Genomic DNA, 24,536 nt, shown 5'->3' with positions numbered 1-24,536 from the left:
ACGTACCTATTTTCACATGTGTTTCAGGAGCAAATGCATAGGATGATCGTGATACACTAGGATGGACTTGGGCCTTAGTGATGATAAAATGGATCTAGACTAGTTAAAACTTGTTATGTACTTTGTTTCTTTTTATTTTAAGACAATGTAACTTGTGGGTTCTCGTTTGAAACAATGTATTCCACCCTTGGGTGATGAATAAAATATTATTTAAATTACCTTGGTTGTGGAACAATAATTCTGTTACAACACTCCCCGACGTTTCCGCCACGATTTGATGTTTTACGTGGTCGGGGTGTGACAAGAACCAAGGTGATGAAGGTCCCCTTCATGTCCTGAAATGGGACCTGGGGTTATTTGAGCAAATCAAGAGAGGGTTCCGGTTTCCACCGGAGTGGGATGCCGGATACCCCGGCCAGAACCAGACGGCCGCTGATGCACCACCGGGGTATATTACCCTCTTTGAGGACTTCTTCCTACAAGGCAACTTCCGGTTGCCGGCGACGGACTTCATGGCCCATATACTTCAGTATTATGGGTTTCATATTTCGCAGATGAGTCCACCTGGCATGGTTACAGTGAGATAATTTGAGTTTTGTGCCGAGCCCATGATATAGAACCTACAGTGGAGAAATTCCGGGTATTCTATCAGCACATCAGAAACATGGGATTCTATTCCTCTGGTAACCGAAGAGCCGCAAAGAAAATCCTTTTAAATCCACCCAAGAGCTTCCATGACTGGAAGCAAAAGTTCTTCTTCATTCGCGAGGAGGTTTTGCCGATTGCCATGACCTTTCGTCCATGGGCTGATGTGATCAAGAAGGAGGAGCTGACGAATCCTAAGATGGAGGGTTGGTATTTGAGGCTCGCTCCTACACCGAATCAAGTTTTTGGTGAAAACGTTCTGGTCGCGGCGCGGATGAGTGATCAGTGGCCGGCAGAGAGCAAAGAAGTTCTGGTTTTGAAGTGTCACACCCCCAAAATCCACACACGGAGTATCACCGTATGGAGGCATGACTGACCAGGATCCAGCCACCAATCATATTGATCAATATAAATTAAGTAAATAAAAGTCCAATCCAATCAATATAATTGGTGTCAAAACAATTCAACCAAGTTAAAGTTATCAGCGGAAGCATAAAGTTTAAAACCCAAAACATAAGTTAAAAGTTCATAAGTTTAACATGGAACTCAACAGTCCATGTCCCACAACGTCCACGCCTCCTCGTGCAAGCTCCTGAAATACCTAACGACCTGCAAGGCATGTAACAACGAGTCAACAACAAAGTTGAGCGAGTTCACAGTTGTGTTCATTATTAAGTTGTTTCAAAACCAGGAGTTCATTTGTAAGTTGTAAGTTAATCCGTTTACCCTGTTTCCCAAACATATCCATAGTTGGTGGGGGCTTCCCCATGTTAACCACTAGACCTGTTTACCATATCGACCACTGACTAAACTAATTTGGTGCCCTGACGTCAATGTCTATCATCATTGACTAGTGCCCAGATCCATTAGTTCATGCCCGTCCTCTGCGGCACGGTGTGAGGCTTGTCAGACCTAAATAGCGCTATCTAACTAATGACCCGCTCGCCATTGGCCCGGCGATTAAGTCAATATAAAAGGAGGGACTTCATGATAGAGAGTTTTGGTCTAGTATCCGTGTTGTCACCCTTCAATAAAGAGGGTGTGTACGAAATCCCCAAACCAGGAGATTACGTAGGTTCCAAGTTAATTCCTTATCACATGTTGTCACCCTTCAATACAGAGGGTGTGTACGTGTTCCAAACCAGGATATCACGCAGTTTTAGTTTAAATCATTTACCCATTCCCAAACCCTGGGAATCCCATGCCTTGTAGAAAGTGTGAACTCACCTTTGGTTGCTCGGTTGGACTCTTAAAAATAGCTAACACTCAGGGTTGGTCAGTCACGTCCTAGTATGATTATCATACAAGTCAGGTTCATATTCAAGTAACACACACAGTTCTACACGTATTCTAACATGTTGCACGTAAAATATTATAATGTATATATGTACACATGCATGCAAAGTGTCGCTATTCAAATTATAGCGACCACATATTCATCACAAATCACATAATAAATCTTGTCATAAAATTTCAGCTTTTAAGTGCATTTTCGGACAATTTGCGGTGCGTTAACCGAGACCGTTCGGGCACCGGATAGTTCCCAAAGAATTGCAGAACGTTGAAATCAAACCAAAGACCATTACATCAAAATTTGGTGACCAAATTCCTTACGGATTTTTCGAGAAAAATCATGCGCCAAACCATGATCAGATTTGACATAATCTGGTCAGGTTTGCCGAAAAATTTATTTAAAAATATACGTTTATCCGATTGACGAAATTCAAGTTGGAGGTTTGCACCGACACTTAAGAGCATCTGCAGTAAAATTTTCAAGTCGAAACAGTAAACACATATCGAGTTATGACATGAAAAGTGAGCTGCATTTTCTGCAGAAAATGACAGCTTAGAGCAGTTTTGCGATTTAATTCGTTAAAAATACTTAGACCTGTCCGAACAATATGAAATCACTGCGGTTTGAAAGCTACTTCCGAATACTTGATTTTAGGTTCAGAAAACATAGAGTTTTGATAAGTTTAAGTCCCGAAAAAGACTCCGGAAATCAGCGTATTTTCTGCAGAAAATCGCTAAACGAAACATTACTTGTTTTAAATTGTTTTTCATGTATCCTACCAACCCTACAAGTCATACCATACACATACATGTTCATATCCGGTCACTTACACTTCACCCATGAATACGTATGTACAATCGGTACATATACAAACACGTCTACACACGTATACGGCTACACATCTATAAATAAACCACGGCTGTACATACTTCAGGTTCACATATACATACGGTTACGCCTACGTCTACAGTTCTACACATGAGCATACATATACATGATCACACACTCATACACTCACACATCTGAAATCATTTACACACCTAAGTATACAAGCTCTCTTGTGCATATATAATCATCTACCCCCTACACTTATGTTTCATTATATACATATACTATCAACAGTTGCATGAAATTAATCAACTAAAGACACACACACACACATATATATATATATATTCACGAGTCATATATATATTCGACGTCGTCATCGTGTTTAGTGTTCACACACAATTTACATACATAATTTTCATACCATTCATGTCTACTAATATTCATGCATGTACGCATCATAATTTTCTTTTGAATCACGTATAGAACAGTTGGTATTCATTACTCTTAAAGACACAAATCATCAAGTCAAAAAAAATCTAGCATCATATATAAGCAGATCACTACAATTTATCTATTTTCCATATAGTTATCTTATAACAAGTCAAGATCATGTCACGAATGCACATAAAGCTATAGTCGTGATCGAACCGAAACCGAGATAACGAAACCTTAATGTGAGACTACAAAGTGGGGAGGCACATACCGGTGGTGATCTTGGGTGATCAGTTTCGGTGTGTACAGGCGTCGAAGAAGGAAAGAAGAAGAAACGACAGTGAACGGTGCTTCTTCTAGGGTTTTCGATGTAAGGGACGATGGGTAGGGGTTTCCTTCTGCCGCCGCCGTATGGTTAAGGGGAGGTGGAGTCGTGGGGTTGTTGTGTGATAAGGGTATATCACTTGATAGCATGCATATTATACGAATACTAAAAGAGAATGATGGATGAGGGTTAAGTAAATGGGCCGATCAAATTAAGGATATGAGGTAGGCTTAAGTGTTGATTGGGCTGGCACTTTCAAAATGTGAAGGTCACATGAGCCAGCAACATTGTTTTTTTTTTAAACAAATTATACACCAACAATTATTATTATCATAATTGTTGTTTTTTTTACTTAAATAACTAATATATGCGTAATATACTAGTAATGTAAATATACATTATTCATGCTATGGTTTGGACCTTACAGGTTTCGGGTTTCGCAAGAAAGTTGAGTCGATATGCACCTGGTTCGAACACTTCGGGTCGGTTCAACGTGATGTGGATAAATGTAATTAATTCTTCAAATACTAACATGTAGGATTTGATTTATAAAAGCAAAATAAACGGTCTTTACCTTGAAGTTACGGGTTGTCACATCATCCCCAAGTGGAAAGAAATTCCGTCCCGAAATTTAGCATATAGTCACTGAGGAAGCTAATTTTGTAGAGCGTTTTCGCGGGGTGTCACATCATCCCCTACTTGAAAGAATTTTCGTCCCGAAAATTGTTCTAAAACAATGGCTTGAAGTGAGTTCCGACGAACTCGATCTATAGATACCTTACAACGCTTGGGGGGGGGGGGGGGCTAATCTTGTGATTGGTGGAAATCATGGTATGGTTGTTAGCATTTCGTTATATCAGTTGCCAATCAAAGAAACAGGGAATTAATGAGGTTCGCACGAAGAATCGAGCGAAAACAGTGGTCCATTAATAACCGAAAGATTCGACCAGCTAATCTATTGTCTAGAAGTAATTTCCAGTAGTGGTGCATGGCGGCATGGCACAACAGGGAAGTTCGTTACATCGCGGTCGCACGAGTGTATCATTTGTCCAAAACAGAGTTTGGTGGGTAAGGTTGCGAGTTGCAAAACGACGAACGCGTGTAACTGTGGCTGCTTCGTTTCTGGTGACGATGACAGGCGAAGGTGATAGGGTTCGTCAATCGTGATGCGTTGGTGTAGTTCTTCTAAAGCCAAGTTCATTTGAGCCAGGTCTGGTCTTCATGAATGTTGACGTGCAAACCGAATGTACGAAGGGTCAGATGGCGACGTCATGTCGAGACAGTCGTATGGATAAATAGAACGCATAAAACAGTTGTCGTATTGGGGTGAGGAGAAAACAGGAAAATAATTTGATCACTACTTGTCAAGTTTAAAGTAAACAGTTAAGTGTCAAAGCAAGCACACTAGGGCTAATAAGGGCAATCATGCTACTACGTTAACTAAGCATACCATAAACAACGCACCATGAAAATGTAACTAACAAGTAGGTAACATAAACATAGACCATACCATCTAAAGTGTTGAGTCTTGCACGTGGAGCGAAGCGTCGTTGTGGATCGTTGAGCACTGAACAGGTTATAGTCTGGTTTTTATCAAAAGATTTTTCCCTTTTTAAAACCAAGTTCACTATAACCAATGGCTCTGATACCAATCTGTCACACCCCCAAAATCCACACACGGAGTATCACCATATGGAGGCATGACTGACCAGGATCCAGCCACCAATCATATTGATCAATATAAATTAAGTAAATAAAAGTCCAATCCAATCAATATAATTGGTGTCAAAACAATTCAACCAAGTTAAAGTTATCAGCGGAAGCATAAAGTTTAAAACCCAAAACATAAGTTAAAAGTTCATAAGTTTAACATGGAACTCAACAGTCCATGTCCCACAACGTCCACGCCTCCTCGTGCAAGCTCCTGAAATACCTAACGACCTGCAAGGCATGTAACAACGAGTCAACAACAAAGTCGAGCGAGTTCACATTTGTGTTCATTATTAAGTTGTTTCAAAACCAGGAGTTCATTTGTAAGTTGTAAGTTAATCCGTTTACCCTGTTTCCCAAACATATCCATAGTTGGTGAGGGCTTCCCCATGTTAACCACTAGACCTGTTTACCATATCGACCACTGACTAAAGTAAGTTGGTGCCCTGACGTCAATGTCTATCATCATTGACTAGTGCCCAGATCCATTAGTTCACGCCCGTCCTCTGCGGCACGGTGTGAGGCTTGTCAGACCTAAATAGCGCTATCTAACTAATGACCCACTCGCCATTGGCCCGGCGATTAAGTCGATATAAAAGGAGGGACTTCATGGTAGAGAGTTTTGGTCTAGTATCCGTGTTGTCACCCTTCAATAAAGAGGGTGTGTACGAAATCCCCAAACCAGGAGATTTCGTAGGTTCCAAGTTAATTCCTTATCACATGTTGTCACCCTTCAATACATAGGGTGTGTACGTGTTCCAAACCAGGATATCACGCAGTTCTAGTTTAAATCCTTTACACATTCCCAACCCCTGGGAATCCCATGCCTTGTAGAAAGTGTGAACTCACCTTTGGTTGCTCGGTTGGACTCTTAAAAATAGCTTACACTCAGGGTTGGTCAGTCACGTCCTAGTATGATTATCATACAAGTCAGGTCCATATTCAAGTAACACACACAGTTCTACACGTATTCTAACATGTTGCACGTAAAATATTATAATGTATGTACACATGCATGCAAAGTGTCGCTATTCAAATTATAGCGACCACATATTCATCACAAATCACATAATAAATCTTGTCACAAAATTTCAGCTTTTAAGTGCATTTTCGGACAATTTGCGGTGCGTTAATCGGGACCGTTCGGGCAACGGATAGTTCCCGAAGAATTACAGAACGTCGCAATCAAACCAAAGACCATTACATCAAAATTTGGTGACCAAATTCCTTACGGATTTTTCGAGCAAAATCATGAGCCAAACCATGAGCAGATTTGACATAATCTGGTCAGGGTTGCCGAAAAATTTATTTAAAAATATACGTTTATCCGATTGATGAAATTCCAGTTGGAGGTTTGCGCTGACATATAAGAGCATCTACAGTAAAATTTTCAAGTCGAAACAGTAAACACATATCGAGTTATGACATGAAAAGTGAGCTGCATTTTCTGCAAAAAATGACAGCTTAGAGCAGTTTTGCGATTTAATTCGTTAAAAATACTTAGACCTGTCCGAACAATATGAAATCACTGCGGTTTGAAAGCTACTTCCGAATACTTGATTTTAGGTTCAGAAAACATAGAGTTTTGATAAGTTTAAGTCCCCAAAAAGACTCCGGAAGTTAGCGTATTTTCTGCAGAAAATCGCTAAACGAAACATTACTTGTTTTAAATTGTTTTTCATGTATCCTACCAACCCTACAAGTCATACCATACACATACATATTCATATCCGGACACTTACACTTCACCCATGAATACGTATGTACAATCGGTTACATATACAAACACGTCTACACACGTATACGGCTACACATCTATAAATAAACCACGGCTGTACATACTTCAGGTTCACATATACATACGGTTACGCCTACGTCTACAGTTCTGCACATGAGCATACATATACATGATCACACACTCATACACTCATACATCGGAAATCATTTACACACCTAAGTATACAAGCTCTCCTGTGCATATATAATCATCTACCCCCTACACTTATGTTTCATTATATACATATACTATCAACAGTTGCATGAAATTACTCAACTAAAGACATATATATATATATATATATATATATATATATATATATATATATATATATATATATATATATATATATATATATATATATATATATATATATATATATATATATATATATATATATATATATATATATATATATATATATATATATATATTCACGAGTCATATATATATTCGACGTCGTCATCGTGTTTAGTGTTCACACACAATTTACATACATAATTTTCATACCATTCATGTCTACTAATATTCATGCATGTACGCATCATAATTTTCTTTTGAATCACGTATAGAACAGTTGGTATTCATTACTCTTAAAGACACAAATCATCAAGTCAAAAAAAATCTAGCATCATATATAAGCAGATCACTACAATTTATCTATATTCCATATAGTTATCTTATAACAAGTCAAGATCATGTCACGAATGCACATAAAGCTATAGTCGTGATTTAACCGAAACCGAGATAACGAAACCTTAATGTGAGACTACAAAGTGGGGAGGCACATACCGGTGGTGATCTTGGGTGATCAGTTTCGGTGTGTACAGGCGTCGAAGAAGGAAAGAAGAAGAAACGGCAGTGAACGGTGCTTCTTCTAGGGTTTTCGATGTAAGGGACGATGGGTAGGGGTTTCCTTCTGCTGCCGCCGTATGGTTAAGGGGAGGTGGAGTCGTGGGGTTGTTGTGTGATAAGGGTATATGACTTGATAACATGCATATTATATGAATACTAAAAGAGAATGATGGATGAGGGTTAAGTAAATGGGCCGATCATATTAAGGATATGAGGTAGGCTTAAGTGTTGATTGGGCTGGCACTTTCAAAACGTGAAGGTCACATGAGCCAGCAACATTGTTTTTTTTTTTTAAACAAATTATACACCTACAATTATTATTATCATAATTGTTGTTTTTTTACTTAAATAACTAATATATGCGTAATATACTAGTAATGTAAATATACAATATTCATGCTATGGTTTGGACCTCACAGGTTTCGGGTTTCGCAAGAAAGTTGAATCGACATGCACCTGGTTCGAACACTTCGGGTCGGTTCAACGTGATGTGGATAAATGTAATTAATTCTTCAAATACTAACATGTAGGATTTCATTTATAAAAGCAAAATAAACGGTCTTTACCTTGAAGTTACGGGTTGTCACATCATCCCCAAGTTGAAAGAAATTTCGTCCTAAAATTTAGCATATAGTCACTGAGGAAGCTAGTTTTGTTGAGCGTTTTCGCGGGGTGTCACATCATCCCCTACTTGAAAGAATTTTCGTCCCTAAAATTGTTCTAAAACAATGGCTTGAAGTGAGTTCCATCGAACTCGATCTATAGATACCTTACAACGCTTGGGGGGGGGGGGCTAATCTTGTGATCGGTGGAAATCATGGTATGGTTGTTAGCGTTTCGTTATATCAGTTGCCAATCAAAGAAACAGGTAATTAATGAGGTTCGCACGAAGAATCGAGCGAAAACAGGGGTCCATTAATAACCGAAAGATTCGACCAGCTAATCTATTGTCTAGAAGTAATTTCCAGTAGTGGTGCATGGCGGCATGGCACAAAAGGGAAGTTCGTTACATCGCGGTCGCGCGAGTGTATCGTTTGTCCAAAACAGAGTTTGGTGGGTAAGGTTGCGAGTTGCAAAACGACGAACGCTTGTAACTGTGGCTGCTTCGTTTCTGGTGACGATGACAGGCGAAGGTGATAGGGTTCGTCAATCATGATGCGTAGGTGTAGTTCTTCTAAAGCCAAGTTCATTTGAGCCAGGTCTGGTCTTCATGAATGTTGACATGCAAACCGAATGTACGGAGGGTCAGATGGAGACGTCATGTCGAGACAGTCGTATGGATAAATAGAACGCATAAAACAGTTGTCGTATTGGGGTGAGGAGAAAACAGGAAAAGAATTTGATCACTACTTGTCAAGTTTAAAGTAAACAGTTAAGTGTCAAAGCAAGCACACTAGGGCTAATAAGGGCAATCATGCTACTACGTTAACTAAGCATACCATAAACAACGCACCATGCAAATGTAACTAACAAGTAGGTAACATAAACATAGACCATACCATCTAAAGTGTTGAGTCTTGCACGTGGAGCGAAGCGTCGTTGTGGATCGTTGAGCACTGAACAGGTTATAGTCTGGTTTTTATCAAAAGATTTTTCCCTTTTTAAAACCAAGTTCACTATAACCAATGGCTCTGATACCAATCTGTCACACCCCCAAAATCCACACACGGAGTATCACCATATGGAGGCATGACTGACCAGGATCCAGCCACCAATCATATTGATCAATATAAATTAAGTAAATAAAAGTCCAATCCAATCAATATAATTGGTGTCAAAACAATTCAACCAAGTTAAAGTTATCAGCGGAAGCATAAAGTTTAAAACCCAAAACATAAGTTAAAAGTTCATAAGTTTAACATGGAACTCAACAGTCCATGTCCCACAACGTCCACGCCTCTTCGTGCAAGCTCCTGAAATACCTAACGACCTGCAAGGCATGTAACAACGAGTCAACAACAAAGTTGAGCGAGTTCACAGTTGTGTTCATTATTAAGTTGTTTCAAAACCAGGAGTTCATTTGTAAGTTGTAAGTTAATCCGTTTACCCTGTTTCCCAAACATATCCATAGTTGGTGAGGGCTTCCCCATGTTAACCACTAGACCTGTTTACCATATCGACCACTGACTAAAGTAAGTTGATGCCCTGACGTCAATGTCTATCATCATTGACTAGTGCCCAGATCCATTAGTTCACGCCCGTCCTCTGCGGCACGGTGTGAGGCTTGTCAGACCTAAATAGCGCTATCTAACTAATGACCCGCTCGCCATTGGCCCGGCGATTAAGTCAATATAAAAGGAGGGACTTCATGATAGAGAGTTTTGGTCTAGTATCCGTGTTGTCACCCTTCAATAAAGAGGGTGTGTACGAAATCCCCAAACCAGGAGATTACGTAGGTTCCAAGTTAATTCCTTATCACATGTTGTCACCCTTCAATACAGAGGGTGTGTACGTGTTCCAAACCAGGATATCACGCAGTTCTAGTTTAAATCCTTTACCCATTCCCAACCCCTGGGAATCCCATGCCTTGTAGAAAGTGTGAACTCACCTTTGGTTGCTCGGTTGGACTCTTAAAAATAGCTTACACTCAGGGTTGGTCAGTCACGTCCTAGTATGATTATCATACAAGTCAGGTTCATATTCAAGTAACACACACAGTTCTGCACGTACTCTAACATGTTGCACGTAAAATATTATAATGTATATACGTACACATGCATGCAAAGTGTCGCTATTCAAATTATAGCGACCACATATTCATCACAAATCACATAATAAATCTTGTCACAAAATTTCAGCTTTTAAGTGCATTTTCGGACAATTTGCGGTGCGTTAATCGGGACCGTTCGGGCAACGGATAGTTCCCGAAGAATTACAGAACGTTGCAGTCAAACCAAAGACTATTACATCAAAATTTGGTGACCAAATTCCTTACGGATTTTTCGTGAAAAATCATGAGCCAAACCATGATCAGATTTGACATAATCTGGTCAGGTTTGCCGAAAAATTTATTTAAAAATATACGTTTATCCGATTGACGAAATTCCAGTTGGAGGTTTGCACCTACACTTAAGAGCATCTACAGTAAAATTTTCAAGTCGAAAAAGTAAACACATATCGAGTTATGACATGAAAAGTGAGCTGCATTTTCTGCAGAAAATGACAGCTTAGAGCAGTTTTGCGATTTAATTCGTTAAAAATACTTAGACCTGTCCGAACAATATGAAATCACTGCGGTTTGAAAGCTACTTCCGAATTTTTGATTTTAGGTTCAGAAAATATAGAGTTTAGATAAGTTAAGTCCCAAAAAAGACTCCGGAAGTCATCGTATTTTCTGCAGAAAATCGCTAAACGAAACATTACTTGTTTTAAATTGTTTTTCATGTATCCTACCAACCCTACAAGTCATACCATACACATACATGTTCATATCCGGACACTTACACTTCACCCATGAATACGTATGTACAATCGGTTACATATACAAACACGTCTACACACGTATACGGCTACACATCTATAAATAAACCACGGCTGTACATACTTCAGGTTCACATATACATACGGTTACGCCTACGTCTACAGTTCTACACATGAGCATACATATACATGATCACACACTCATACACTCATACATCTGAAATCATTTACACACCTAAGTATACAAGCTCTCCTGTGCATATATAATCATCTACCCCCTACACTTATGTTTCATTATATACATATACTATCAACAGTTGCATGAAATTACTCAACTAAAGACATATATATATATATATATATATATATTCACGAGTCATATATATATTCGACTTCGTCATCGTGTTTAGTGTTCACACACAATTTACATACATAATTTTCATACCATTCATGTCTACTAATATTCATGCATGTACGCATCATAATTTTCTTTTGAATCACGTATAGAACAGTTGGTATTCATTACTCTTAAAGACACAAATCATCAAGTCAAAAAAAATCTAGCATCATATATAAGCAGATCACTACAATTTATCTATATTCCATATAGTTATCTTATAACAAGTCAAGATCATGTCACGAATGCACATAAAGCTATAGTCGTGATCGAATCGAAACCGAGATAACGAAACCTTAATGTGAGACTACAAAGTGGGGAGGCACATACCGGTGGTGATCTTGGGTGATCAGTTTCGGTGTGTACAGGCGTCGAAGAAGGAAAGAAGAAGAAACGGCAGTGAACGGTGCTTCTTATAGGGTTTTCGATGTAAGGGATGATGGGTGGGGGTTTCCTTCTGCTGCCGCCGTATGGTTAAGGGGAGGTGGAGTCGTGGGGTTGTTGTGTGATAAGGGTATATGACTTGATAACATGCATATTATACGAATACTAAAAGAGAATGATGGATGAGGGTTAAGTAAATGGGCCGATCAAATTAAGGATATGAGGTAGGCTTAAGTGTTGATTGGGCTGGCACTTTCAAAACGTGAAGGTCACATGAGCCAGCAACATTGTTTTTTTTTAAACAAATTATACACCTACAACTATTATTATCATAATTGTTGTTTTTTTACTTAAATAACTAATATATGCGTAATATACTAGTAATGTAAATATACATTATTCGTGCTATGGTTTGGACCTCATAGGTTTTGGGTTTCGCAAGAAAGTTGAATTGACATGCACCTGGTTCGAACACTTCGGGTCGGTTCAACGTGATGTGGATAAATGTAATTAATTCTTCAAATACTAACATGTAGGATTTGATTTATAAAAGCGAAATAAACGGTCTTTACCTTGAAGTTACGGGTTGTCACATCATCCCCAAGTTGAAAGAAATTTCGTCCCGAAATTTAGCATATAGTCACTGAGGAAGCTAGTTTTGTTGAGCGTTTTCGCGGGGTGTCACATGAAGTTCCAAGATAGAGGTTAGTCACTTCTTTAATTACTTCACTTCTTTTTTTGTAATCTTTTTGCGCTTAACCTGATGATTTCGAGTGTAGAAGCGCACCTGTGGCAAGCTGCCTTCCCTACCTTTGGTGGGTCCATGGGGGTGTGCCCGCTGGAAGCAGGGGAGCAATATTGGTATGAAGAGATTAAAGGCCACTTCATGTATCCAGTTGCTGGAGCTTTCGCCAACCCACCTACTACAACCGAAGGTGCGCATATACCTAACCCTTGGCTTTTGCGCGCTTTGACTTCTGCTGGGAAAGAGATTGTCTATCTTTCTAGCAAGGAGTCTGTAGGGTCTTCAAATAGAGAGCTAAGTTCCTAGTCTAACATCTTTGCAGGTGTGTTGCGCGACCTAGGTATTGACCTTGAAGAGAAGAAGAAGAAACCCAACAAACGGAAGAAGGTTATTACCTTAGACGCTGAAGTGACTAGCAAGAATGGCGGGAGTAGCCGCGCAACTGCCAGTGCTGCTGATAAAGGTACTCTATACTTTCGTCAAAGTAACTTGGAGGATTACGTTATTATCAGTGACTCACTTGAAGGTTTATCGCGTATAGGCGAGAAGAAGACCGGAGCCGCTGGTTCAAGGAGCTCAGGGAGCGCTGGTTCTCGAAATCCAGATGCTGGAGCCACTCCGTCTTCCATCGCGCTTGATGAAGAGGAGGAGGAAGAAGAAGAAGAAGAACCTGCTGAAAAGTTGGTAAGCAGGAAAAGGAATAGGGAAGAGACCACAACTGGTGCGTCTGTTGTGCAAAAGGCTGGTGGAGTCCCTTTGATTGGAAAATAGAGCAAGCTTCGCTCTCTTTATAAATTTTCTCCTGGTTAGTTTCTTGACTACTTTTCTTTCTTTGTTATTACCTCTTTTTAACACTTAGTTTCTGCAGAGGCCAAAAAGAAGACCCCTGAAAAGAGGAGTGTTGTTTTTAAAGATCCCCAAGAGCCGGCGCTGAAGAAGACCAAAGCTATAATTAAGCCTATCAAGGCTGCTGGTATAGAGTCTGAGAAGGAGAAGAGGAAGGCTGTCGAGAAGGTTGTTGAGAAGGAGAAAGAGAGAAAGAAAGAGAAGGCTTCGGAAAAGCCTGTTGGTGGTGAACCTAAGGAGACCGGGGCCGCTGCTACAACTGCCCATGAAAAAGCACAGGGTTTGGAGGTTGTCCGTATCATGGGGCTTGACCGACCCCTTCATGAGAAAAGGAAGGAATCTGAGGTTGAGAAGCTGACAAAACCTGCGCAGCCTGATGCCCCACTTCATAATGCTAAAGTAACTTCTACTACTGGGGAATCAGGCTCTTCGATTCATAAGGAAAAATCTGCTGCTGCAGGTGGCGCGGGCTCAGGTGGCGCTGGAAGGTTTGTACATCAATCTCCCATCGGCCCTAAAGATACTGTGGGCGATATATATTACAAGACCTACACGGAGGAGGCTCGCGGCGATGCTCCCCACTGAGCTCCATGGGGTTTGAAGCTGAAGGATACTTTCATGGAGTTTAGTGCATGTCGTGATTGGTTCCTGAACTCCTTTCCTCCTGGTGAGGTCAACCGTTAAAGGGCGCGAACTCACGATGGGTTATACCAAGCTTATGTGGTTGGGGAGGCCAATACTCGCGCCGCCAATCACCAAATCGTACGTGAGTGGCACATGATGGTTAAGGAGCGGGCTGATTGGGAGAAGAATCGTGAGCGCCTTGTGAGGCAAGCTAAGGAGTTTGAGAAGGCTAATGTTGCCTTTGCTGAGGAAAAGGCTAAGTTCGAGTCCGATAAGAAATCAGAGGAATGGGGCCGCGAGGGCCTTAGGGGCAAGCTTCGTGCTGCTGAAGATCTTCTGGCGAAGGAGCGTGCTGACTGGAAGAAAATTTGTGAGAAAGATAATCAGCGTATGTATGCAACCCGAGTCAAGATTACCGAACTTGAGGGTCAAGTGGCTGAATTGAAAGGGAAGGTTGAAGATGAGCGAACCGATAAGGAACTTGTTGAGGTTTGAACGGTGTTAACCCTTCTTCCCTTTATACTTTTTGGTTGTGAAATATCTAAGTCTATCCTTCCTTCTGCAGGCTGAGTTGAAAGCGCAGGTATCCAACAAGGATAAGGACCTGGCGGCTAAGGATGTCGAGATTGCAGAGCTAAAACGTCGTTTGCAAGAGCAAACTGACAAAAGCGAGTCCTTAGAGATCGATCTTGAAGCTGAGAAAGGCAAGGCTGCTACTGCCAGGCAGAAAGCTGATTAGGCGCGAGACATGAGTACATCTACCCTCAATGTAGCGCAAAACAACTACTCTGAGGCTCAAGGAATCGTTGACACGCTGGTTACCGAGGCTGAGTGGATGCGTGGCCGAGGAGTAGTTCTGGTATGATTCTCTTCCTAACTTAGGCTTTACCTGTTAAAACCTATTTCTTATCCATCGCCTTTGCTGTAGATGGCCAACTCTATCTTGAATGCTGGAGAACTGGATGAAGCTGTTGCTACTCTCACAGATGCCTCACGTGTGGTTGGTCACCGTGGAGGTTATCTAGAGTGTGCGCAGCATGTTGAAGAGGCAATAGGACAAGATTTCGATGTTAGTCATTGCTCAGTGACCGATCAGGCTGATGCTGCATTAGCCCACGCTGAAAATGCTTATGACCATCTTTCATTGCCTGTGATGGATTTGGTCGCAAAGGCACTGGAGCATAACGATTGGTGCCAGCGGTTAAAGCAGATTCTCGACCCTCCAGAGACCATGGAGTTATCTGATGAAGAACCAGCTAGGGATGATGGTGATGATGATAAACATGGCGATGATGATGGTGGTGACGGCTATGAGTAGATAGCGTTGACAGGCTTTGTACCTTGTAACTTTATTTTTAGATGTTAAATGTAACCCACTGCGCTGTCGCGTTTATTTTTATTTGAACTAATGATGTTTTGTTATTCTATCATGTAATCCTTGCGCTGTTGCGCTTTTTGAATATGACGTTTATGTTTTCCTTCCATTTGTCAAGTTACAATTATTGCATTGTTGTTAGAAACTTTGGTTAAGTTAGCGCGAATAAATATAAGTGCGGCTCTTTGTGTGAGTGTAACTGCCCGGTCTCGTGCTATGTTCGCGGAGGACCTTGGAGGCATAACTTAAGAGCTCATAATTTACTGAAGTGTTTTCGTGCTAATCAAAAGTTTAACATGCATTTGTAACGCAGAATTCAAGTTGATAAAAGAAAAACATAAGGCATATGCTTTCATTACGTAGGCAACAGGCGCTTATGCCGACTTACATCATGAAAATAAAACAAAGGGCGTATAGCCGACAAAGGAAGTTACAAAAGGCGTAAGGCCAGCATAAGTGGATAAAGGCGCAAGGCCGCGATTAGTCACATATAACATTTGCGCAATTGTTGCGCGTTCCATGTGCGCGGGATGATGTATCCATCCAATGTGCGCAGCTTGTAAGCCCCCTTTCCTATCACCTCATGTACCAAGTATGGGCCTTCCCACTTGGGTGCTAGCTTTTCGGGGCGTTCAACATTTGAAGCTTCATTATCTCTGAAGACATACTCACCCGGAGTGAAGGTACAAATGCGCACTCTTGCATTGTAATATCTCTCCAACTGTGTCTTGTACTTGGCTTCTTTGTTTCGCGCTATTTTGTGCCTTTCTTCGAGTAAATCCAAGTCAAGACGGCGCTCTGCCTCATTATCAATTGTGTTGACTGCTGTCAAGCGCGGCGAGGGCAAGCCTATTTCAGCTGGGATAACCGCCTCTGCGCCGTAGACTAGGCTAAAGGGGGTTTCACCAGTGCGTGTCTTCGGCATGGTTCGATGAGCCCACAGGATGCTCGGGAGCTCATCTACCCAGCCTCTTCTCTTGGTGCCCAGACGAGCTTTTATCCCTTCGACGATACTCTTGTTGACACTTTCTACATGGCCGTTTCCTTGAGGATACGCAACGGAAGAGAAGGTGTGTTCAATATTCATTTCTTTCATCCATTTTTGGAGATCTTCATAAGCAAAATTGGTGCCGTTGTCTGTTACGATCTTGAGTAGGAGACCAAACCTGCAAATGATGTGCTCCCAAATGAACTTGCGCACCATCATTGCAGTAGTTGAGGCGAGTGCTTTGGCCTCCACCCATTTTGTAAAATAATCCACGACAACAATTATAAATTTCACAGCTCCGGGAACTTCGGGGAAGGGTCCCCCCATATAAATTCCCCACTACTGCAAGGGCCAGGCAGTGGACACAGGGATGAGATCAATTTTTGGGCGCAGGGTTTTCGGGGTGTGTCTTTGACAGGAGTTGCATTTGCGCAATTCCTTTAGGGCGTCAACGTGCATCCCTGGCCAGTAATATCCAGCGTTCATTATCTTCGCAACAACCATGCGCGAGCCCGTATGGATGCCGCAGATTCCTTCATGAATCTCCCTGATTAAGTAACTTGCATCTTGAGGGTCCACACAGCGCAGAAGTGGCCCTAAGAAGGATCTTCGATATAAGATACCGCCATTCATCTCATAGTACAAGGCCTTGTTCTGTATCTTTCTTGCCTTTGCCTTGTTCTCAGGGAGTATTCCTTCTTGCAAGTACTGGATGATAGGGGTCATCCAAGATGGTTGCCCTATCTCAATCACGTTCACTTGACGCAGCAAAACCGACGGATTTTTGAGTACTTCAATTCTTACATCCTTGGCGAGATGTTGAAAAGATGTTGACGCGACCTTGCTTAAGGCGTCTGCTGGTTTGTTCTCTGAGCAATTGATGTGAACTACCTTGTATGACTTGAATTGTTGAAGCAATTCTTTCGCCTGGTCCAAATACAAAGCCATAACTTCACCTTTCGCATCGTACAGCCCGTTGATTTGACTTAATATTAGCAATGAGTCAACATGTGCTTGTAAGTTTTGGGCTCCCATCTTGATGGCGAGGCGCAGGCCTGCCAAAAATGCTTCATATTCCGCCTCATTGTTGGTATTCTTGAAATCCAACTTGATGGCGTATGTAAATTCATGTTTCTCAGAGCTAACCAGGCGCAATCCGGCTCCTACGCCATCTTTGTTTGAGGCTCCATCAGTGTATAGCAACCACAATCCGTCTGATGTATCTTTAATAGGAGTATCCACAACTTCACAATCTTTGATTTTATCCTCTAGGACTTCTGTGATGAAGTCCGCTAGAACTTGACCCTTGATGGCTGGGCGCGGCCTGTAAAGAATATTGTGGCCCCCAGCTCGATTGCCTATTTTGCTAAGCGGCCTGATGTTTCTGGTTTTTGTAAAATTGTGCCGATGTGGAAGTTAGTGAGTACCGTGATTACATGCCCTGTAAAGTATCTGCGCAGCCTCCTGGAGGCGTGTAGCAGTGCAAGCACTAACTTCTCCATTGTTGAATATCTCGTTTCTGGATCTGCAAGCACCCTACTGACATAATAAATTGGAGTCTGAACTCCATCTCTCTCAACCAACAGTACCGACCCCCTTGTCCGAAGAAGACAAATACAGAATGAGTGGTTCTTTTTCAAACGGCGCAGTCAAGGTAGGGAGCTTAATCAAACACTCTTTCATTTTCTGGAAGGCGGCTTCTACATCCGGCGTCCACTTGAATTCTTGCTTCTTCACGCAGTTGCGCAGAGTGCTAATGAAAGGATATGACTTTGCAGCATGGTTTGATAGGAATCGATTAAGCGCGGCTAGGCTGCCGGCCAACCGTTGCATCTCTTTGATCGTTCGAGGTGATGGCATTCGCTCTAAGGCTTGAACTTTCTCTAGGTTAACTTTAAAGCCGCCATTTGTGACCACGAAGCCCAAGAATTTTCCCTCTTCCATACCAAAAGAAAATTTGGCTGGATTTAACTTCATATTCACGCTTCTCAAAGAGTTGAGCATCTTCTCTATATCCTTTAACATTTGGTCCTCCTCAGGACTTTTAATCACGAGATCATCGATGTAAACCTCAATGTGTTTCCCAATATCTTCAGCAAAGATTTTATCCATCAGACGCTGGTATGTTGCGCTAGCATTTTTGAGGCCGAACGGCATCTTTATGTAACAGAAGATTCCAAGGTCGGTTCAAAAAGCTGTCTTGTCTTCATCCTCCAGCTTCATCTGGACTTGGTGGTATCCTTTATAACAGTCTAGAAAACATTTCCACCTGTATGGCGCGAGAGAGTCTATCTTTTTGTCGATCTCTGGCAATGAATAACAATTTTTGGGGCATGCCTTGTTGAGATCAGTGTAATATTCGTCATCCTCCGTTTGACTTCTCGACCATGACAGGGTTCGCGACCCAGCTCTGATAGCGCACCTCTCTCAAGATTCCTACTTTTAACAACTCGCACACTTGCTCATTCATTGCTTTAGTCTTATCGGCCCCTAAGCTGCGCCTTCTTTGCACTTTTGGTTCAACGGAGGGATAACTGTTTAGACAATGCTCGGTAACGTCGCGTGGGACACCGGTCATGTCTGCTAGAGTCCAGGAGAAAATGTCCATATTCCTGAACAAAAGTTGTTTGAGGCGCATTCTGATTTGTGGTGAGATTGCGTGGCCTATCGTCACCGTTTGCTCTAGGTATTTGCGGTTTAAAACCCACTTCTCTGGTTCAGTTGTTGAAACTTTCGCCGCTTTGGTTGGGCGCGGATCCTCTGCAGACATTACTTCTTTTTTTGCATATATAATCACCACACCCGTCTCAGTTGGAAACCCAATGGCTGAGTGGGGTGTGGAGGTTACCATGTTTAGCTCGCCTTGGGTTTCTCTCCCGATCAAAACATCATGCCTTGACTTGACCGGCATTACCATGAAATTGATATTTGTGGTTCTTGAATGTTTTCCGTCAGACAGCGTGACGGGGAAACTGATTAGGCCTAGTGGGAAGACCATCTTGTTGCAGAATCCTGACAGAGGATAGTCGACCTTGTAACACCCAGCGTCCCTAAACTTTAGACACTTGGAAAGATCAGTCCCTGAACTCCTACTAATTGTCAGTTTTAGTCCCTGTAGTTATGTGATGCTAATACTTTGAAATGAACCTTATGGATGTTGATGCTTGATACTTTGATGCTTAATACTTAATCTAGATACTTGACTCTTGATCCTTGATCCTTGATACTTGAGAAACTAGGATTCTTGACTCTTGAAACTTACTTGGCTCTGGACTCCTTAGACTCGTGAAAATTGATTCTTGGTTAAACGAGAGACTGGAGCCTTATCACTGGCGGAATCTTTGAAACTTTGAGACTTTAGTGCTCATGATGTAATCTAATTAATAAGATACTTTTTCCCAAACTATACGCATGCAACGCTTAATCTTACTCGTGAAACGAATCAAAATCGGGAACGTGGAAGGAATAGATTGGCCAGAGTGGCCATCCGATCGGCTGCCATCCGATCGGATGACCACCCGATCGGACGACCACCCGAACGGGTGACCACTTGAACGACCAGCAATCTTGCACTGCCTTAACACCCTTTCTCACTATAAATAGACCTGTCACATCACCATTTTAAGTGATGTGACAGCTCTGCTCCACTAGACACACACACTCTTCATTTCCTCCTTTTCTTGCTGATTTCGTACGTTTTAGGCTAGATTCTTGTACTTTATTGATCTACACACCATTCTCTACGTGATTCTCACTAGAAATCACACTTTTCGCCACGAAACCTCTTGGATTTGAGTTCTTGAGAGTCATGTCATCATGGAAGTTTGTACAAATTGACATGTGATGTCATTCTAAGCAAGATCCAGCTCAGATCTAAGATGATTCATGCGTTTTACACTAAATCTCATCAAAATTTAAGTTAAATTTAGTCTTTTCTTATAAAACTTGAGTATCTTCATCTTTTCTCAAAATTTTACTTAATTCAGTGGGGATCGGGTCTAAACTAATTGTAGATCTGATAAATAGTCTAGAGTTGGTATTGATCTGGGTTCCTACCGGTAAAAGACGAGCATGACAACAGATCCCGACATAAATCCATTAGAAACGAACGACTGATCAAACAGGGTGATTCCCACTCAATCGGAGCTTTGGGTGCTAATGGGTTTTACCGTTGTCTCGATATGTGTTGTGCCGTCACCGTTAATCTGGAAACTTGGAAATTTTGCAAGCATGTTAAACAAGAAAAAGGGTCGCCCGATCGAGCGGTAACCCGAGTCCGATCGGACAGCCACCCTATCCGAGGACACTTTCCCTTTTACCTTGAAACTTTGATATTTAGAAACTTTCTCAAAATATTGAAAACTTTGATCAAGTGGCAGCCCGATCGGACAGCCGTCCGATCGAGGTGACACCCGATTGAAATATCCAATCACTAAACACATCCTGATCGAAAGGCAATCCGATCGGATTGCCATCCGATCGGACGGCCACCCTTCTTCCTCTCAATGGCAACCCGATCGGATGGCCATCCGATCGGGCAGCCATCTGTCTATTCACACAACTACTCTATCCTATATGAAACTTTGTGCTATGTGACGTTTAATCCAGAGTGTGTAGTTCCACCTTAACAATAGTAGCGTTATAGGAGTAATGCACCTCCCTGTTAGTCTTTGGGGTATTGTTAGGAGGAGACATATAACCTCCCGTTAAACTTTGGGAAAGGCACTTTACGCATTGGAAACTTGGGGTATCACTACGTGGACTGCGATACTAGCGCTGCTGAAACTATTTTATCGTTTACACTATGGATATGAGTTGTTTAACCTATTATTCTATTATCAAACTTGTATAGTCGCCAATACTTTGTATTGATATTTTAATACATCTTGCAGGCTGATAGGATGCTTTGGAATGCATGGAATTAAGCTAGGAGATGCTTAGAAACGTCGCCTAGATAAATTAGTCTTTGAACAATTTATGATTTGAACTGTAATGTGATACTTGCAATGACGTTGTTTGACTTTTGCATGAAATTAATTAATCCTTATTGAAATAATAGTGTTATGGAATTCTCATGAGCAATCTGAATGCTTAGTGCTCGCACCCCGATGTTTCCGCCATCGGTTTAGGTGTGACAGATTGGTATCAGAGCCATAACTATAGGGAATTAGGATAAGTAGGAATACTTGCCCTAGTCTATAGTTCTAGGAATTTGATTCTTATTTGTTGTTTAAGACTTGTGTACTCTACCGTATCTGCTTCCTAGCAGCACATGTTCCTATTAAATTTACATGTCTTTCCTAAGGCTGATACAATGTACACTTTATACTATGAAAACACTGTTATACAGTGTTTATAATTTTGCATGAGACTTACCCACAGGATAGGAGTGACATCCGAACCTTGATGGGAAATCTCCATATTATTCTAGTAGGCCTTGTCTGCGGATAAGTGCCCACAACATTTAGGGTACAATGTTGTCAAGATTAGAGGTGAAACTCAGACCTTGATAACTAGTCCCACTCCTTGATGAATTTATGTCTCGCCAAAGTCTCGTGACTACCAATCAATTGAGTACGTGGAATGACTAAAAGGACGAATATCGAAGGCCTAACATCGATGACATATTTGTCTATGTAAGTCAAGATACGCTACCTCAGTTCAAAAGGGCTTCGAATCACTTTGGTTAGTCGCCGTTCCTCTACTCGGAACAATTCTGTGTTTCATAAGCCTATCTTGCTTTTATGTTATCTCGATTTTTCATAAATGTGGTTTTATCTACGAGGTGTTAAACTCGATTCTTCGTTCGTTTAGGTATATTTTTACACACGAATCACACGTTGTCCGCAATCTAAAACATTAATCCTAATCTCATAACAAACTAAATTTATGAAGCTTTATTCTATGAGTAATATATGTGGAGATCTTGATCGACTGTTATGTTTTGAAGTGTTGATGGTGGGTATAAAACATAAAGATGACATGGAAGTACGAGACAGAAGTGGCATGTCCGAAGCATGGTGGATACGCCGCTGGTACTTCCTATATATAAGTGCTTCCGACATGTAACCAACTTTCATACCAAGTGCCATACGAGATTAGTGTTTGCAGACTAGTGTGGATAGTCTATGTAATCTATGGAAACTTTACTCGCGAAATCTATGGGGAGTCTATGTAATCTATGTTGGCTCTATAGCGATGCATGTAATCTATGTGTACTCTAGCAATGTTAATCTATTGTGTTGAACTATTGAGTTAATCTATGGCAATCTACTGAGTTAATCTATGTTAAAATTATTAAGTAGTCATGTTAAACTATTGGGTTATTCTATAAGCTAATCTATGTCGATCTATCGAATAAACTATGAATAATCTATGTGAATCTAATCTATGCGAAGCTATTTGAGCGATCTATGATGATGATGATGATGACGATGATGATGAGTAAATTGCTATGTTTGATGATTGCAACACGTAACATGACACCAAGTACGAGGCAAGGCGATGTGTCCGAAGCATGGTGGATACGCTACCGGTACTTCCTATATATAAGCATTTTTGGCATGTTGACCAAACTTCGTACAACGTGCCATGTGAAGGTCGTGAGTATTGTGGTGAATCAATCTAGATTCTTTAATCTATCGTGTGTGAAATCTATATTGAGAGATCTCGTGAATCTAGACTCATACGATCCTCTTGTTGGATCTTTAGGATGTCTTCGCGAAAGCTATCCGACACCCTCAGGAAATCTAGGGAGAAGTCTCAGAAAAAGATGATGTCATTCGTGGCTGACCAGATTGCTCGAGTCATGCCAAAGATCGTCTCTGAGCTCCAAGGATCAAACACCCCTCCATCCTCTGTGGACTCCAAGGCTGAGAAGCAGAAGCCTACTAAGTTCAACTACAAACATTTCATTTCTTGCAACCCTAAGTCTTTCACGGGCAGTGATGGGGTGACCGCTATGCTCGAGTGGTTCGACAGCATCGAAGTTACCTTCATTAATAGCGAGTGCCCAGATCACCTGAAAACTAGGAGTGCAACTGGAATGTTTCAGGGCAGAGCATTGGAGTGGTGGTCAAATGAGAGAATCATCCCTTCAAATGAAGAAGCCTATGCTCTTCCATGGGCTGAGGTGCGAGAAATGATGATGCTTGAATTCTGCCATCCCCATGAACAATTGAAGCTTGAAGAAGAATTCTGGCATCTGAAGCAAGTTGGTGATGACAACCTGGTGTATACTACTAACTTTAAACAGCTGAGTCTCATCGTTCCTCATTTGTTTTCGACTCCTAAGCGGATGATAACCAAGTACATCAACGGCCTACCGTTTGCGATGCGTGATTCTATTGAAGCAGCACAGTTGGAAACTATTGAAGAAGTCTATCGTTTGATAGCAAGTTTGAACAACAATCGCGTGCGGGATAGGCAGTTTGCTACCCCTGCACCTTCAAAGTCTGCTAACCAAGTGACCCAGCAGCCTAGTGTCAGCAAGAACAAGAAAAGGAAGTCTCAAGGTTCGGGATGTAATGCTATTGCCCCTGCTGCTAAAAATGCTCCTACTCCTGCTGCTGCTAACCCTGCTGCCCCTGAAGCAAAGAAGCAATACACTAGGTCTCACCCAAAGTGTACCACTTGCAACTATCATCATCCGGAAAACTCTGCATGTCGTTTGTGCACCAACTGCAACCGCTATGGTCACATGACCCCGTATTGCCGTCAAGCTAACCCTGCTCCAGTCCAGTAAGTCCCAGTTTAAGCAGCTCAAGCAGCACTTCCAGCTCCCTCGCAGAACCCGGGACCAACCAATGCCGTTCGTTCATGCTTTCAGTGTGGGGATACCACTCATCCTCGCAATCGTTGCCCCCAGCTGAACCAAGATCAACAGGCA

The 24,536-nt window shown here is 41.5% G+C and overlaps 1 protein-coding gene across 1 annotated transcript; it reads left to right on the top strand.

Moving 5' to 3' along the window:
• The first annotated feature begins 12,833 nt into the window (after window positions 1–12,833).
• On the top strand, window positions 12,834–14,246 carry LOC110931564 (putative uncharacterized protein DDB_G0271982). The gene is made up of 3 exons (XM_022174950.1): window positions 12,834–13,005; window positions 13,138–13,536; window positions 13,675–14,246. The coding sequence occupies exons 1-3, from the start codon at window positions 12,834–12,836 to the stop codon at window positions 14,244–14,246; spliced, it is 1,143 nt and encodes a 380-aa protein (XP_022030642.1).
• Window positions 14,247–24,536: the final 10,290 nt, after the last annotated feature.

This window comes from Helianthus annuus, chromosome 3 (genome assembly GCF_002127325.2).
Source record: "Helianthus annuus cultivar XRQ/B chromosome 3, HanXRQr2.0-SUNRISE, whole genome shotgun sequence".
Lineage (NCBI taxonomy): Eukaryota > Viridiplantae > Streptophyta > Magnoliopsida > Asterales > Asteraceae > Helianthus > Helianthus annuus.
Note: the sequence above shows the minus strand (reverse complement) of the source record. Positions and strands in the feature narration are given on the sequence as shown.